At 49.3% G+C, this 16,704-nt stretch overlaps 1 protein-coding gene across 1 annotated transcript in view; it reads left to right on the top strand.

The window, feature by feature from the left end:
- The window catches only part of SLC6A17 (solute carrier family 6 member 17), a 52,530-nt gene that overhangs the window by 15,315 nt on the left and 20,511 nt on the right, over positions 1–16,704 (top strand). Inside the window, exons 2-6 of the mRNA XM_053591271.1 lie at positions 2,319–2,691; positions 7,621–7,778; positions 9,793–9,919; positions 10,727–10,908; positions 12,390–12,500. Of these exons, the coding sequence (XP_053447246.1) occupies positions 2,406–2,691; positions 7,621–7,778; positions 9,793–9,919; positions 10,727–10,908; positions 12,390–12,500 (864 nt within the window). The 5' untranslated portion in view covers positions 2,319–2,405. The remainder of the gene's footprint in view (positions 1–2,318; positions 2,692–7,620; positions 7,779–9,792; positions 9,920–10,726; positions 10,909–12,389; positions 12,501–16,704) is intronic.

Below are 16,704 nucleotides of genomic sequence, written 5' to 3' on the forward strand. Positions count from 1 at the left end.
ACTCTGCAAACTCAATGGCATGGCAGGTCCTCAAGTCCCCAGGTCGCCACCCTAGGATGCAGGAGGCTCAGATGCATCAGAGACATCTTGGGAAGGAAGAGGAAGCTTATATTGAGCTGATGCCCTGTGGTTGCTGTGATGCTGCTGTGGTCATCCTTCTCCGGCTTTACCAGAATGTGCTAACTTTGTCCTTGGGTCCTCCTAGTTTAAAATGATGCTGTTTTTTCTCCCAGCCCTTGGTGGGAGCTGCCACTCACTAGGCTATTTATGGAGAGGCCTGGGCTCTAGTTGGTCAGCATCAAGATCAATTCTGCAGACTTACAGGAGTCCCCCTTGGTTTTCTCCACTTGTAGCTTGATGACCAGTAAATCATACCTAATGCATTGCAGATTGTTCTGATTAAATTCCACTGCAGGCAGAGTAGCTGGAGGGAGGCTCTGAGCCAAGGCACCCTAGTGATTGCAGTTCCCAGAGGGCCCCCTACCTTCCCCCCAGCTCTAATCTTCAATAAAAGCTCTTGATATAAGCTGTAGGGGAGGAGAAGATCCTGAACAAGCAGCCATTCCTTTACTTGAACCCACTGGGAATGGGACCTGCTGGGTGGGGGAGGGGGCTCATCTGTCAGCTCAGGCAAGGACACAGGCCCCGCATTTTATAACGCCCTGGGGCTCCCCTTGTACTTGCATAGTGTGAGCAACATGGTAGCCTCGGGGGAGATTGAGGGCTGAAAGTTCCACAGACACACAAGGACCACCCTTGGGCACGCTTCAGGACACAGTGAGTCCTGACAGAGAGCTTCTTGTAGGGAATTCTGTAGGCTCTTATAGTCAGGCTAGTTTTATCCCAGTTACTCAGAAGCCCAAGGCTCTGACTGTTTCTGGAGTGGGAGGGGAAAATCATTAAAGACTCACTATCTCCCTTGAATGAGGAGGGAACAGAGGTGTCACCCATGAATGTGGTCGGAGGCCTGGTCGAGGGAGGGCTAGCTAACTCCACAAACCTGTGTGGACAGTCGTCCCCATCTGCTAGGCTTCCCAGCTTCATTAAGGGGGTAACACCATCTGGCTGGCCAGGTCCCCTTGAAGGTTGGGCCTTTGCTGGAGTCAGCCAGAGTGTCTGGGTCAAGGACAGCAGGAAGGGCAGCCTGTGTGCCATTCAGGTGGAACATGCATAGGAGGAGGACAGACTTCCAGAGACAGCCATTCCCTTAATAAAGGAATGACAGAGTCGGTAACTTAACATCCCTAGAAAGATGCAGGGCAACTGTGAGCAGGGGTGTCCATGTTTAATTTTAAATCCTTCAACCTCTCCTTAATGAGGAAGTGCTTTGAAATGCAACTGAATGTTGGGATTCTTCAAAGGATGCATTTTCTTGGTGCTTTCTTTCTTTCTTTCTTTCTTTTTTTTTTTTTTTGGTGCTTTATTTCTTTAAGAGAAAGCATGAAAGACAAATGAGGGCTGGCGGTGCGGAGGAGGTTTCACCTCCCCGCCTGTGTTGTGCAGACATTATCTGCTGTAAAACTGTCACTGAAGGATGGGAGAATCAGCTCTTGGCTGCAGTGGCCCTCAGATAATGTCAATGCTGAGGGATGACTGAGGATTTGTTGGCAATGAGCAAACGCCTTGCAGGCTCTGGTTCCAGAATCCTTAGCTGAGCCTAGTGAGTCGCTCCTGCCAGGGGATTGAGGGGCCAGAGGCACTGGCATCCAGTGGCCCACAGTTAGGACCCTAGAGGCTATTTTTTTCTTTCAAACATCAACGTCCTTTGAATTGCTTGGAGATCCTGTAAAAATGCAGAGAATGATTCAGTAGCTCTGGCATGGGCCTGAGAGTTTGCATTTCTACTAGTATAAGAACCGACTGCATTTTGAATAAAAAGACCCTCAAGGAGGTAGACACTGGTTTCTCTGGCTCCCACCCAGGGGCTTTGGCTAAATAATATACACGATGGCTAGGTCTTGGTCATAACCTTGGCTACCATGGAAGAAATAGGCTGTGGGTACCTCCAAAGGGTCTTGAACACTCCAGGCTCTGTAATATAAAAGGGAGAAATGTCATCATGGAATCAAGCATAACACTGTGTTTGGTGTGTGATTTTGCCTATTTTGTCTTATTTGGTTTATCTTTTTGAGGATGCTCAGGAAAGGCCTGTGGGAAGCTGAGTCTATGCTCCTCCACCATCACCCCCTGATGGGGAGAGAAGGCACACTCAGTATTTAAGGCTCCTGACCAGTGTAAAAGTGTGTGATGGGAAGTTGATTTGGGTGTGTCCACCTGTTGTGTTCAGCTAATCCTCCCCTACTCCCCTGCATTCGCAGGTCCCTGGATGAGAAGGAGCTGACAGCAGCCGAGTCCCACCTTCTCTGCGTGCTGGGGAGCGGGGCCTCACAACCCAAGTGGCAGGCATGCCTAAGAACAGCAAGGTGACCCAGCGTGAGCACAGCGGTGAGCATGTCACCGAGTCGGTGGCCGACCTTCTGGCCCTCGAGGAGCCCGTGGACTATAAGCAGAGTGTGCTGAATGTGGCCGGGGAGGCAGGTAGCAAGCAGAAGGCTGTGGAGGAGGAACTGGATGCAGAGGACCGGCCAGCCTGGAACAGCAAGCTGCAGTACATCCTGGCCCAGATCGGCTTCTCCGTGGGCCTCGGCAACATCTGGAGGTTCCCCTACCTGTGCCAGAAAAATGGAGGAGGTGAGAGGCGGCCCCACTCACACAGGGGTGCCCTGCAAGTGGGCTGCACTGAGGCAGGGAAAAGAATACCCCTGTGCTGAGGCAGAACAGAGCCCTCGTGGGTGGGAGCTCAGGGTTCCAGAGTGAGACTCCCCAGCACTAACTGCCGTAGCGCTAATCGCTATCGAGCATGCTGGTGAGGAGGTGGGCTCTGGCCCTAGGCTGCCTGGGTTCTGACCCAGCCCTTCGCAGGACCTGCTCAAGTTGCTTGACTTCTAAATGCCACTTCTGCAAAATGGCAATCACATAGCTCCTGCCTCACAGGGTAATTGGGCGGGTTATATGAATCTTCCATGCAGCACACGTAACACATGCCCAATACACTATTACTACACACTTGCCAGGTCTTAGGCACTGTTCTAAGGGCTTAACGAACATTAGGCTTCAGTGCCTGAAACTGCTGATATTTGAGCATTTTGGAACAACCAGAGTACCTCTTTCATACGGTTGAGCCATTGAATCCTCCCAAAACCCTTGTTGAGGAAGGAGTTATTATCATCCTGATTTTAGAGACTGCAAAACTGAGGTACGGACTAGTTAGGTAACTTGTTACACCTGATGATAAAGTCAGGGTTCAAATCGCCCCAGAGCCTGGGCACCTAACCACCGCTCTTCCTGCCTCCCAGGTAGTAGGCCCTTGAGCTGCCCCCTGTGTCTAAATCCCTCTTTAATCCCTGGTATTAAACCACCACTTTCAGAGCCAGGCTGGGGAGAAACCCCCTGACATTGTCTCTCTAGCACCTCTGAGGTAGGGTGGAATTTTCCAAAGGCAGCTTGCTCTGAAACCAGGCAACAACTCACTGAAAATAAACAAAACCTCAATAGGCTGGAAACATTGATGTTTCTAAGCCCAGACTTCTGGTCCTGAGAAAGTCACCCAGCAAAGCCAGCAGAGAGCTCTTGGTGCACCTGAGTCCCTGTGCCCGGGGACTGCATGTTCTAGCCTGCAGGATTTTCAACTTTGCTCTTTCCCCCCCACTCCTTGGGACTCTGACATGTAGCCTCTTCCAAGATGCAGCCCCCTTCAGGGACATTTCTCTTCTTTCCAGGACATATCTTTCCCTGGTTGAAAAGGCCACACCAGGTGTGTGGGGAGCGGGGGGACAGTTTCCCCTTTCCAGTTTCTAGGGAAGGGCAGGGTATGGGAATGCCCAGCTGAGTCTATGTGTTTGAGTTAAGCCAGAGGCTTCTGTCCACCATAATACAGTAAATTCACAACATGGTCTCCTTGCTTGAAAGATCTTTAGTTTTCCCCAATAAGTAAATGTCAATCAGAGCTTTGGTCTGCATAGCATGGTCACTGAGTTTGACATAAGACCAGCCCAAAGCAAAGGTATAAATATAAGTATGTGGTTTCCCCAAGCCCTGTGAGATGTTAAGAAGAGCTCCAAGGCACCCAAAGCAACTTCAGAGGACATGAGCCACTTGGGGACTTCACTGGGAACCTCTACCCTTGTCCTTTCTGGCTTAGATGATCAATTCTGCCTGGACGCTTTTGGCGCTGAATCACAGAGTCCCTTTCTCTGTCACACACACATAGCCACTCACACCCAAACCCAGGGCAGTGTACTTGTTACAGCCTGCCCATTCACGGACATTCACCAGACATAAAGGACCTCCCACAGAAGGAAAGTGTTGTCGACTCTCAGGATTCTGAAATCACCATTTCACATTCCCGCCTTCATCCTTCCATCCTCTGATTCCTGTAATTCCTTTACCTTTAACTGTCCTGAAGTCACCTTAAATTTTTTTTTTTTTTTTGAGACAGAGTCTCACTGTGTCGGCCACAGTAGAGTGCTGTGGTGTCACAGCTCACAGCAACCTCAAACTCTTGAGCTTTAGTGATTCTCTTGCCTCAGCCTCCCAAGTAGCTGGGACTACAGGCACCCGCCACAACACCCAGCTATTTTTTGTTGCAGTTGTCATTGTTATTTAGCTGGCCCAGGCCAGGTTCAAAACCTCCAGCCTCCGTGTATATGGCTGGCACCATAAGCACTGTGCTATGGGTGCCAAGCCCACCTTAAATGTTTTTTAGAAGGAGAAAAAATATCACAGGGAGGAGACAGCTATTTGGTCTCCAAGAGTTGGTCCTCTGTGCTTTTGAACCATGGCTGATGCAATCAAGCTGCTTAATTATGAAGGGAAACTCTGGAGCTCTCCTTAGCTCCACTAGATGCTGACGGTTTCTTTATTCTATATTCTCTTATTTTTCTTTTTTTCCCCTGTTTATGAGAAAGAGGCAAATGTTTATCAAGCACTTACACAGGTAAGTAACTCATTTAATCTTCACCACAGTCCTCCACAGCAGGGTGATATAGGTTTGAAGCTTATGAAAGGGCCATTCTTGTAAGTCAACAATGATAAATATCAGAAACTTCATACCTAATATTTTCATTCTCTTTACACAGATGCTAAAATGGCAGCACGAAGGGACCAGTTTGCTCAAAGTCACACAGTTAGTAAGTGGCAGACCCAGGATTCAAGGCAAGGTCTGACTCCAGAATTTGGAGCTCAGATCCTATTCAATCTATATCTCAAGAGGCTGAGGCCCCGGTGGTCATTTATTTATTTATTTTATTTTAAATTAATTAATTTATTTTTATTGTTAAATCATAGCTGTGTACATTAGTGCAATCAAGGGGTACAATGTGCTGGTTTCATATACAATCTGAAATATTCTCATCAAACTGTTCAACGTAGCCGTCATGCCATTTTCTTAGTCACTGTATGTAGGCATTTGTAGTCTGCCTTTAGTAAGTTTTGCCTGTACCCATTCTAAGATGCGCTGTAGGTGTGGCCCCACCAATTACCCTCCCTTCCAGTGGTCTTTGAAACCTCAGGTGTTGCCAGAATTGAGGCTCAGAGTGTCAACTGAGGCATAAACTCTCAGACACCCAGGGGACCTCAGAGATCCCAGACTTCACTCCCTGTGCCTGTGTTCTGCTAAATTTTCTAATGCCCCGCACTGTGCTCCCAGCTGTTCAGAGGAATGATCTGAGGCTCCAGAAAGCCACTGAAACATCAAAAACATCTACTTGTGTCCCCAGGTTGTATTTTTTCAGGTATAAGAGGGTGCATGTTGTATTTTCTAATGATTTCAACAAAGATTGGTATGAAAGTGTCTCTGATTAACCACAAATTCCGCCTACCTTGACCATAGCCCCTGTGGTAGAGCTAAGTCAGGTCAGTGCCCTGCCGCCTGGTTGAGGTAGACAGAGACAGGGTGGCAGGGGGCTGGTACCCAATCTTTGCCTCCAATCACTCTTTGACAGCACTCACCTGGAGGCTGTCCCTGGTTTTGGGGGGAGAAGAGAAAAGAATCCATAGATGATGCCAACAATTGAAACCCATCTCCTGGTACATCTTGCCCCACCAAAGGATACTGGGGCAAAATACAAAGCCAGCAAGGGTGTAAATCCCTCTGCCTTCCTACTGCAGATCACTTCTCTCTTATTCCATTTTCCTGCACCTGAGTCCAAGAGACTGAGTTAAAGACAGACCCGTGGGCCTAAGTGTGCGGTCCTTCAGGCCTTTCCTCCTTTGAGTACCATGATGGGACCGCTTGCTGTTGACAGTTGAGTGTATGTGTGCAGGTGTATGTCTGATGAATGAGGTGCTGTTGCTTCAGGCTCCGTGGGTTTCCTCCCCTGGAAGGTTTTCCTGATTAGCTCCCTTGGAACCCAGCCCTCCCTCAGCATGCATGTGCTCAGTGGCCCACCTGACTAGCCTGTGGGGTGTGCGTGCCTGTGGGTGTACACATGCATGCTGAAATTGCTATTGGTTATGTGAATCTGAGGGACTTGCTTCCCTGGTGGATGGTGAACTTCCCCAGGATGGTGTCTGTGCCTTCTACAACTCCACCAACCCTGCTGCCCATGCCTGGCACAGAGTAGACCCTAAGTAAATAGCAGATTGTTATCAAGTGCCAGGTTTCATGCCCAGGGGGTTGGGCACACGTTGGGCATCATGCAGGGTATTGTGGTTTGGAGGGGCAGAACAGTATGTCTGGGTAGCTTCTGAAAACTGCTTGCTTGCAAGGCTTGGTCTGGGGGTGCTGGGTAACTGTCAGGGCCTTGGTGACCCAGCCTGGCCTGATATTGTTTGATAGGCAGGGCCTTGCTAACAGGACTAGGTTGTTGGCACAGCTGTCAGCAGGGTGCAGTCGTCTGTGTCTGGATGGGGTGTTAATTCTCCTGCTAAATGCCCTATCACTTGGAATGGAGATCGTGTCTGCAGTGAGGCTTGGACGGTGAGATTAATTTATCACGTGGAATCTTTAGTGAGATCCATTCTATCCTTTATGATCCTCCGGCTACGCTTTCCTGAGCTGCTAATTTCTCTCCTGTTCCTTCCAATTAGCTGTAGATTAATGGTGAAGCTGGTCAGACCCTCTCCCTGGAGAGCTTCCAAGCTTTACTTCCCCGGAGCTGCCCAGTCTGCTGTGTCAGCGTCTGGCTCAGGCGCAGGGAAGGCTCGCCCCGAGAGCCCCCTTTGCTATCTGGAGCTGCTTTTCCGTGGGTGGGAGGGGGTGTGAACAGGTGTCCACAAAGTACCTCATGAGTGAGTGTGTCTGGCTACGTGTGACTTGACAAGTGGATTCCTGAGTGGCAGTGTGGTGTCTGTCTGTCTGTCTCTGAGCCTAGCCTTGTGACTGGAAGATGCTGACAGATATAATGTCTCTCCTGAGTGTTTTCAGGTCTGGGGTGGGGGTGTCAAGGGGTAGAGTGGTAGGTCACATGTGGGTCAGACCATTTTTTGAAGAGCCCTGGGACGAGTGATGATTTGCAGATGATCAGAGATAGGCTGAGACTGGAGCCCACGGCTCCCATGCCTTCCCTTGCCTGGTGGCCATGTGCTAGATGCCTGTGATTCCCTCCCCACTCCCCACAGGTGCCTACCTGGTGCCCTACCTGGTGCTGCTGATCATCATTGGGATCCCACTCTTCTTCCTGGAGTTGGCCGTGGGCCAGAGGATCCGCCGCGGCAGCATCGGTGTGTGGCACTACGTTTGTCCCCACCTGGGTGGCATCGGCTTCTCCAGCTGTATCGTAAGTTGAGGGCTGGGGAAGGCACTAGGGGGAGGCAGGGAAGCTGCTCTTGGGTGTTGGGAAGGAGGTCACCGAGTCCACAGGGTGCGCCAGGAAGGGAATCCTCAACATGAGAATTGCTTCCAGCTGTGTCTCAGGACTATAGTCCATGTATTTCCTGAACTGAGTGTTGACCACACTGCCCAAAACAGCAGTGGCGTGTGTGGTGCTAAGGAGGAAAAGCTAGGACATCTCAGCCGGAGTTCTCTGGGGACACACAGACTGTGCCAGATGCCCCTCTCTGCTTACCAGCCCATTGGCTCCCCACAAAGGAGCACCTTGCTCTTTCTTTGGTCAAAGAATATTTTAATTGGGCAAGTGGGTGGCTCAGGAAAAGGCAGTCCTGGGCTTCAGTGTCCTCTTGTCATTTTGCCAAGACAATGAGCAGAGTTGTAAGACTCAGATAGGAACCTTATGGCCAACCCAGGATGGGTGAGGCTTTGGCGCTGGGAGAGCCCACTGCCCCTGGATGAGGAACTCTACGAGGGCTCCTGGCTCGTCCATGAGGCCACAGCTCTGTGCAGAAATGTATGTGAAGAAACTAAGGGCATAGGCTCTGTGCCTGCAGCTCAAGTGGCTAAGGCTCCAGTCACATACACCAGAGCTGGCAGGTTCGAATCCAACCTGGGCCCGCCAAACAACAATGACGGCTGCAAGCAAAAAATAGCCAGGTGTTGTAGCAGGGGCCTGTAGTCCCAGCTACTTGGGAGGCAGAGGCAAGAGGATCACTTAAACCCAAGAGTTTGAGGTTGCTGTGAGCTGTGATGCCACAGCACTCTACCCAGGGTGACAGCTTGAGGTTCTGTCTCAATAAATAAATAAATAAAAAGAAACTAAGGGCATAGCCCACAGGTACCCACACTCATGCCAAGTTCAATGCTGCGTGCTGTGCTGGGACTGGCCATGTGTATATGCAGGAGTGTATGGTCTCCCTCTTGAACTGAAAGCATCTAAGTAAAAGTAGGTGTCTCTCTGTCTGAATTCCTGCTAAGTTCTGCGGCATGTGTGTCTGCGCCTGCACACAGGTGCTTGGGTGAGATTGGTTGACTGGCAGCCTCACTGACACAGGAGACAGCCAGGCCCCTGGAAGGGGCCTCTCAACATCCAGAGTGGGTGCAGCAAATCCTTGCCTATAAAAATGTTGCTTTCAAAGAAAACCCTCCAAGGGTAAGGGAACTGTGGCTTTCTGATTTCAAGATCATTCTTTTATGAGCCAAGAAAAGCTTCATCTTTCTCTGCTGCACCCCTTTAATAAAATGATTTGTTCTGTTAAGTTTGGATCCAGTAAAAAGACCACCCTTAAGGACCAGGAAGGTCACAAGTTTCCTTAAGACCACAAGTTCCCCACTCCTGCAAATGAGATCTTCCTAGAGACAGGCTGTTAACAGTGCCAAAGAGAGGGTAGAATCCTGGAGAAGGGAGGACTCAGTGGGCCACTAAGAAGAACCCATAAAATCTCAAAGCACAGCGGTCTGGAGCCACTTACTATAGGGACCAAAGCTGTGCCTCCATGGTCCTGGAGGGCATCGCTGTGATTAAGATTCTGAGTCATCAGGAAATGACAGGGAAGTGCTTTGAGTGTCTCAGAAGAATTTCAAACTGGAAAAGCCTAACATTTTAAGAGTTGGCTGCTTAAAGTTGAGAACTTTAATATCTGAAAAATTCCTTTGTGCATTCCCTGAATACCAGGTGAATGGGGGATTAAAAAAGGCCCACAACTGCCCACATCTCATCCCTCCTCTTCCTCCTTTAAGGCTGAGCAGCTCTGTTCTTTGTGGTTTTTTTTTGGCTGGGGCTGGGTTTGAACCTGCCACCTCCGGCATTTGGGACCAGCGCCATACCCGCTGAGCCACAGGCGCCTCCCAGCTCTGTTCTTTGTCATCATTGCTTATGCTGCTGGGCCTTGGCTGGGGTGTGGGGTGGGAGTGCAGTTGCCTGCAGCTTTTGTGATCCCTGCTCCGGCCCTTGTCCATAGGTCTGCCTCTTTGTGGGGCTGTATTATAATGTGATCATCGGGTGGAGCATCTTTTACTTCTTCAAGTCCTTTCAATACCCACTGCCCTGGAGTGAATGTCCTGTCATCAGGAATGGGACCGTGGCAGGCAAGTATGGAGCCCCAGCTGGGGATGCCAGCTAGCCCTGTCCCGGGAAGGGGTCTGTGGGATGCCAGCTAGCCCTGTCCAGGAAGAGGTCTGTAGGATGCCACCTAGCCCTGTCCCAGGAGGAGGTCTGTGAGGCACCTGCTAGCTCTGTCCCAGGAAGGGGTCTATTAGCACACATAGGGGGCTTGGCACACAGAGATGGGACTTCACTGACTTGATACATTATCTTAACATCTCTGATCCTCATTTCCTTTTCCCTGTGTGAAAGGGCATTTTCTTTCTACCTTTTTCTAATGGAGTAAAATAATCAGTGTAGGTCAAACTCTGGAACTTGTGACTTGTCGTTAGTTGTTATGAATTACTCTGTGTTATTCTAACACCATGCCTTCTGGGAACACTTTTAATATGCATGCCAACCCTATGAAGGACCCAGAAGTGACTGTGCCATGTTCACACCACCCATTTAATCAATGATCGGGGATGAGAACCCAGGTCTCCAGCTCCCAGCTCATGACCTTCCCCAAGGTACAATAGACTAGTTCAGCCTAACATTCCCACCTTCCATGGAAGACATGGGCAGGGGTGGCATGGGTGACTTCAGCCAGGTCAGCAGGTCACGAAGCCTCCCAGGCCCATCTGGAGCTCAGGGCCTGCCAGACCATAGCCAATCTGGAACAAACACAGCCCCTCTCAGCTGCCTGCCCTCAGCCACCCCATTCACCCGCTGCTGTCCTGAGTGGGGTCCAGGAGAGGAGGTGGCCCCACACGCCCTGCCACAGAGGCCCTGTGCCTTTGCTGCTATTTCAGTGGTGGAGGCAGAGTGTGAAAAGAGCTCAGCCACCACCTACTTCTGGTACCGAGAGGCCTTAGACATCTCTGATTCCATCTCGGAGAGTGGGGGCCTCAACTGGAAGATGACCCTGTGCCTCCTCGCGGCTTGGAGCATTGTGGGCATGGCTGTCGTCAAAGGCATCCAGTCCTCAGGAAAGGTGAGTGGTGGGGGCACCCAAGACCCAAACGGGGCAGGATCCCATGCAGCGTCCTTCAGGAGGGCATGGGCTTGGGATGGCTCCTGGTGATGACACAGGTCCCCAGAGGAGGGGGGTGGAAGTGTTACTGCTATAGGATTGCTCACTGCAGACAGCCCACGGGAAGTAGGTTACAAGTGAGCTTGCTGGAAAATCATTGTCCTGAGCCCCAGCTACCTCCATGCTCAGGTAACTCAGGCCTGCTCTGCAAACATTAAAAAATTAACCCTAAAAGGCCTAGAAAGAAGAGCCTGCTTGAGGCAATTTTTGATGAAAACCAATAGCTTTCCATGCCTGCAGCTGAAGGGCCCTTTGAGCTGGTGTGTGCTAGGAGTGAAGGGCACCTTGGGGGCCTCAGAAGGCAGCTCCTCAGCAGTCTCTAAGGGGCAGACCAGCCGAGCTCCAACTTCTTCCCAGCAGGCCAGATCCCTTTTAAATAAGGGCTTTTTCTCACTTGTCACATACCAGCGCTCATGGGCTGCCAGGGTAGCAAGGACCTTAGGGAGTCTGTAGGCCAATCTACTCATTTCACAGATGAAGACACTGAGGTCTAGAGGGTGGAAGGCACCTCACCTAACATCACTCAGCCAGTGGGTCTCAGAGTTGGAACTAGAACACTTGCTGACTGAGGCTCCTGGTTCTTTACTGCACTTGATAAGCCAGGAAGCGCCGATCTCTCCCTTCTCGAGGCCAAAATAAGAGCTGATGCCTCATGGCACTTCCAGATACCTTTGGTTCACAACAACCTTATGAATCAGGAATTAACTACGTCCATTTTAGAGGTAAGAAGACAAAGGCACATGGAGGTTAAGCCCATCACCTGGGATCATGTGGTTGCCAAGCGGTAGAGCCAGGATCAAAAGTCAGGCAGTCTGGCTCTGGACATTTCCTTTCTGCCCAAACAGCCCTCTTGCTGTTTCAGTGAAGCAATCTGTGAGCATCTCTTTTATGTGAGGCTCTGGGGCCAGGATAGAGAAATGTGCAAAAAATGCTTATATTGGAAAATAGCACCTGACTTATAGTAACTGGGGGCCAGGTTGGTCTTCACATCTTTTCTGCTTGGGAGTCACATTTGTAACCTCCTGGATGTCATGTGTCAAAGAAGCTCTAAAGACAGGGGTGATCCTTCGGAGGTCCCCTGGGGGCATGCAAAATGGGAAAATAAGGAGTGGAGGGCAAAGGACTCCCCCAATCCCTTGGCAGCCCTGGAAAGGAGAACCACAGCCCAGGCACAGCCATGCCGACTCCAGCTTGTCCTGCTCCTGCTTCTGCCTTGGCTCAGTGCCGGAAGTGCGGGGGGTTTGGCCCCGTGCCCAGGAGTTCCAGGGCTCTGGTTTCTGCCGCCATCAGAGGAGGCTCATGGGCCCCAGCTGTGAGGAAGGAGAGGGATGCCAGCTGCTGGAGGGGCTCTGCCTGATGGTGGGCCCCTGTTCTCTCTGCAGGTGATGTATTTCAGCTCCCTCTTTCCCTACGTGGTGCTGGCCTGCTTCCTGGTCCGGGGCCTGCTACTGAGAGGGGCAGTTGATGGCATCCTACACATGTTCACTCCCAAGGTAAGGGTTTGGGACTCCCACACACCAGGGGACACCAACAGGTCCACTGGGCCTGATTAGCTTCATGCCATTTAATGCACATTGAACACCTGCTATGTGTTAGATGTCATGTCAGGCCCTGAAGGGATGCACAGGAAGGGGGCCTGGGCCCTGCCCTCAAGGTTCCAAGGACAAGGATATCACATCAATTTGGGTGAACTTAGAAAAAGCTTCAGGGAGGAGACAATGTCTGAAATGAGCCTTACGGAGCAGGCAGGATTGCAGTGAACAGCCCTGGGATGTTGTAATCGAAGGGACTGCGTGTGCGAGGGTGTGGAGAATCACTGGGCATGCTTGAGGCAAGGGTGGGAAATCAGGTTTGGCTGGGGCACAAGGGTAGGGAGCTTCATTCATTCATTCATTCCCGGGGGCTTTCACCGGATGACAGCAGGAATCAAGATGCCTAAGAGAAGAGAATTCCTGGGAATCCCACTTTGTACCCGAATCAGAGGAACGAAGTTACTGTCTTACTGAAAAGGGTAGTGATTTTAACTTTACTGAACCCAGTCACACCTCCTCTCGAAGCTCTCAATAGCCCAGGTGGGAGCAAGCAGGACTAGCAGGTTAACTGTTCGTGTTTCACAGAGCCACAGGAGTCCTGAGGATGTACACTCAGGTTCTCTAGTGGCAGTCTATCCCCACCTGTGGCCTTGCCTCTCTACGAGCCTTCAGACCACTGGGTGCAGCTGACATGAGTCAGTCCACGAGGAATAAGAGATTTCCAAAAACAGATTGGTATGCCCTCAAGTTGCCCCACGCCACGTACATTAGTAACCTGCTGGTCGGGCTGAGAAGTCTGCCTTCAAATGCAGCCGACCAGTGAGCAGCCCTCAGAAATCCTGTTAGATGACAGCCACAGACACAGGATCAGAACCCAGCCAGTCCAGCTTGAAGTCCTCAGTGTTCACTGATGCCACCTTGAGCATGTGTGTGTGTGTCCTTACACAGACAGCTCATGCAGATGACATAGGAAGACTCAGCAGGGTTTGAAATCTCCATTCCCTCCTGACTCCCCTTCCCTGCTGCTATGAATAGGCTCCTGATGTTTGGTGGAGGATGGGGTGGTACTGTCCAGGGCACATACGCCTCTGTGGTCACCAGACAGGACATACATTGGCCCTTGGTGTTCTTGGATATAATATCTGAAGTTTCTACATGAACATTTACAAAGGTCCATTTTATGAAGCATTTGGTGAATACCCTGAGGCATGAATGTGAGTCCTGTGCCATGTGGCTGGTTATAGGTTTGTTGTGAACACGTGACATCTGATGGAGAAGAAAAAACGCAAACCTGCTTTCTTTGGGGGCAAATGGCCATGAGAAGAAAGCCAACCGCTTTTATGAATTACTTCAGCTGTACCTAGAATCACGATCAGTCTAAAGTATTCACTTGAATCTTTCAGTTATATTTTACTGAACTTTAACAAGGAAATTACGTGCTCTGGCGATGCTCATAAATGTGCAGAGTCACAAAGGTCACCAGGTGGGTCCTGAATGGTGGTAAGAGTTCCCAGGATGTAACTCCACAAGCAAGTGGAACAGATTCACCAGGATGGGCCACCACTCTCAACATGAAAAATACTGCTCCCCACTGGATTCAGACACTCTTTAAAATGTCTTTTTAATTATGAAATATCCCAGGCATATAAACACATAGCAAATAATATAATAATTATTCTTAAGTAATATTATAGATGCCATTGAAATGCCTTTGATCCCATCTCCTTACTTTCCCAAAGATAACCACTAGACTGAGTTAAACATAAATAATAGAAATTTATTGCTTACAGTTCTGGAGGCTGGGAAGTTCAAGGTCAAGATGCCAGCAGATCTAGTATCTGGTGAGAGCTGTCTGCTTCAAAGATGGACTTTCTCTCTGTGTTTTCACTTGGCCGAAGGGCAAGGAGCTCCCTTGAGCCTCTTTTATAAGGGCACTAATCCTATTCCCAAAGTCCCCACCTCTTAATACCATCTTCCTGGGGATTAGGTCCCAATATATGATTCTGTGGGGTTGCCAACATTCAGAACATAACAACCACTATCCTGAGTTTGAGATTATCCTGCTTATACATTCTTTGAAATTTGTTATACAAGTATATGAATAATGCTATAAATAATGTATAGCATTTATGCATATTTTAAAACATTACATAAATTGAGTCATATTATACATATCTTTCGACAACTTGCTTTATTTTTGCTAAGCACTGTTTTTTGAGATTTACCTATATTGATACATAGCTTAGGGCATCAGTTTTCACTGCTGTATAACAAACAGTATATACTATTCCACTATAGGACTAAACCAAAATTTATTTATTCTTTCTCTAGTTGATGATTATTTAAGTTGTTTCCTGTTTTCACCATGGCTAATAATGCTGCAGCTTCTCTAGGGTAGAACCTCTGTTAGACTGGCCAGTAGACAGAGATGATCGACATAAGGGACTCGGTCTACTATATTGATACGTATAATATCAGACATGTGGTGCATGTTCCAGTCTGTGAAAATTAGGTCTGTGTGAGGAAGTAGTCATTGTAGGGAGGTGGTCAACTATGGAAGTTCTACTGTATATGTTTAGGAGTGAAATGGCTGTCTCAAAGGATATGCATATCTTCAGTTTTTCTGTATGTTAGCCAAAATGCTCTCCAAAGTGGTTACGTCTGTTAACACCCCCACCAGTTCCATGTGAGAGTCCCAGTTGCTTCACATTTGTAGACTTCAATTTTTGCAGATCAAATGGGTGCAAAATGGTTGATGTGCACTGTGAATAACAGGGGGCACTTCTTTCTAAAACTCTTTCCTAGATGTTCAGGAAACCGTGTGAAGCTACTAGCATTTACAGAGGCCAGGGTTTTCATGATCTGAGGCTTTGAAAAATCAAATTCAGAAAGCCCTGGAGGAGTCAAGTCACCAAGAACCAATATGGTGTGGCCCTGGGCCCATCCAACTCTGACTTTCAGTTTTGGATAGAGCCTGTAGGACCCCTTTTGAGACCTTGACTACTGACCATGGGGCAGCTCTTGTCCTTGACCCTGGAGGGATGTTGAACTGGAAGGATGGGCCTGAAGGGCTTCAGAGAATAAGTCCTCCACCAAGGACCCCTTAACTGCCTGTGCCACTGTTCATTTAAGGCAAGTAAGGCCAGTGATGATGGCTGAGGTGAGGTTTCTATTTACAAATCCCTCCAAGTTATCTGCACAAAAGGGTGGGCCCGCTGTCAGACAATCGTCTGACAGCTCTTATGTAGTAAACTAATGTTGCAGCGCTGTGACTGTTTCATTACAGGATGGGGAGATTTGAAAGGCCCTGGGAGCTAATTCACGTTCTTGCCCTAGAGCGATGCTATCAAGTGCACAGGCTGTGCACTGAACCCAGTCACGTAGCTCACAAAGTGACTGACATCTCCAGGGGCTGTGCCATTTGGCAGCATTGGCAGAGCCTAAGGAAGATTTTGGCCAGGGCATCTCAGAACCCATATAGGAGAAGCAAAGGCTCTCCATGGATTATGCTAAATGACCTTTATGGAAAGGTCTTCCCTTCCATAAAGTCTTTTAACATCAGAAATAATCTCAGCTATAGGACCTGGACTTTCGGTCACTGTCTTCAGCAGACAGCTGCTGATATGAGGAATGAATGTGGTCAAGATACCATGATGACCCTCCAGCATCTTTCATACAGCAGTAATTTGTATTAATGGCTAATGAACTTCTTTAATTCCTTGGGCAGCTTTTCTCCTGATTACTTTTTTCCATCTAGTTAAAAATTCAGGTCAGCATGAGGTACCATGCATTTACTCATGTGATTTGCTCAACATAAAGTGATGGATTAGGGTGGTGGCTGCGGCTCGGTTGGTAGGGCACTGGCCCCATGTGCCGAGGGTGGCGGGTTCAGGCCCAGCCCCGGCCAAACTGCAATGGAAAGATAGCCGGGCGTTGTGGCGGGCGCCTGTGGTCCCGGCTGCTCGGGAGGCTGAGGCAGGAGAATCGCTTGAGCCCAGGGGTTGGAGGTTGCTGTGAGCTGTGTGAGGCCACGGCACTCTACTGAGGGCCATAGGGTGAGACTCTGTCTCTTCAAAAAAAAAGAAAAAAAAAAAGTGATGGATTAGGGTGGGTTTTCTAACCATCAAAACTGTCAAGGAAAGTAAAACTGTTCACATCTTTTAGC

Source organism: Nycticebus coucang, chromosome 5, assembly GCF_027406575.1.
Source record: "Nycticebus coucang isolate mNycCou1 chromosome 5, mNycCou1.pri, whole genome shotgun sequence".
In the NCBI taxonomy this organism is placed as follows: Eukaryota; Metazoa; Chordata; class Mammalia; order Primates; family Lorisidae; genus Nycticebus; species Nycticebus coucang.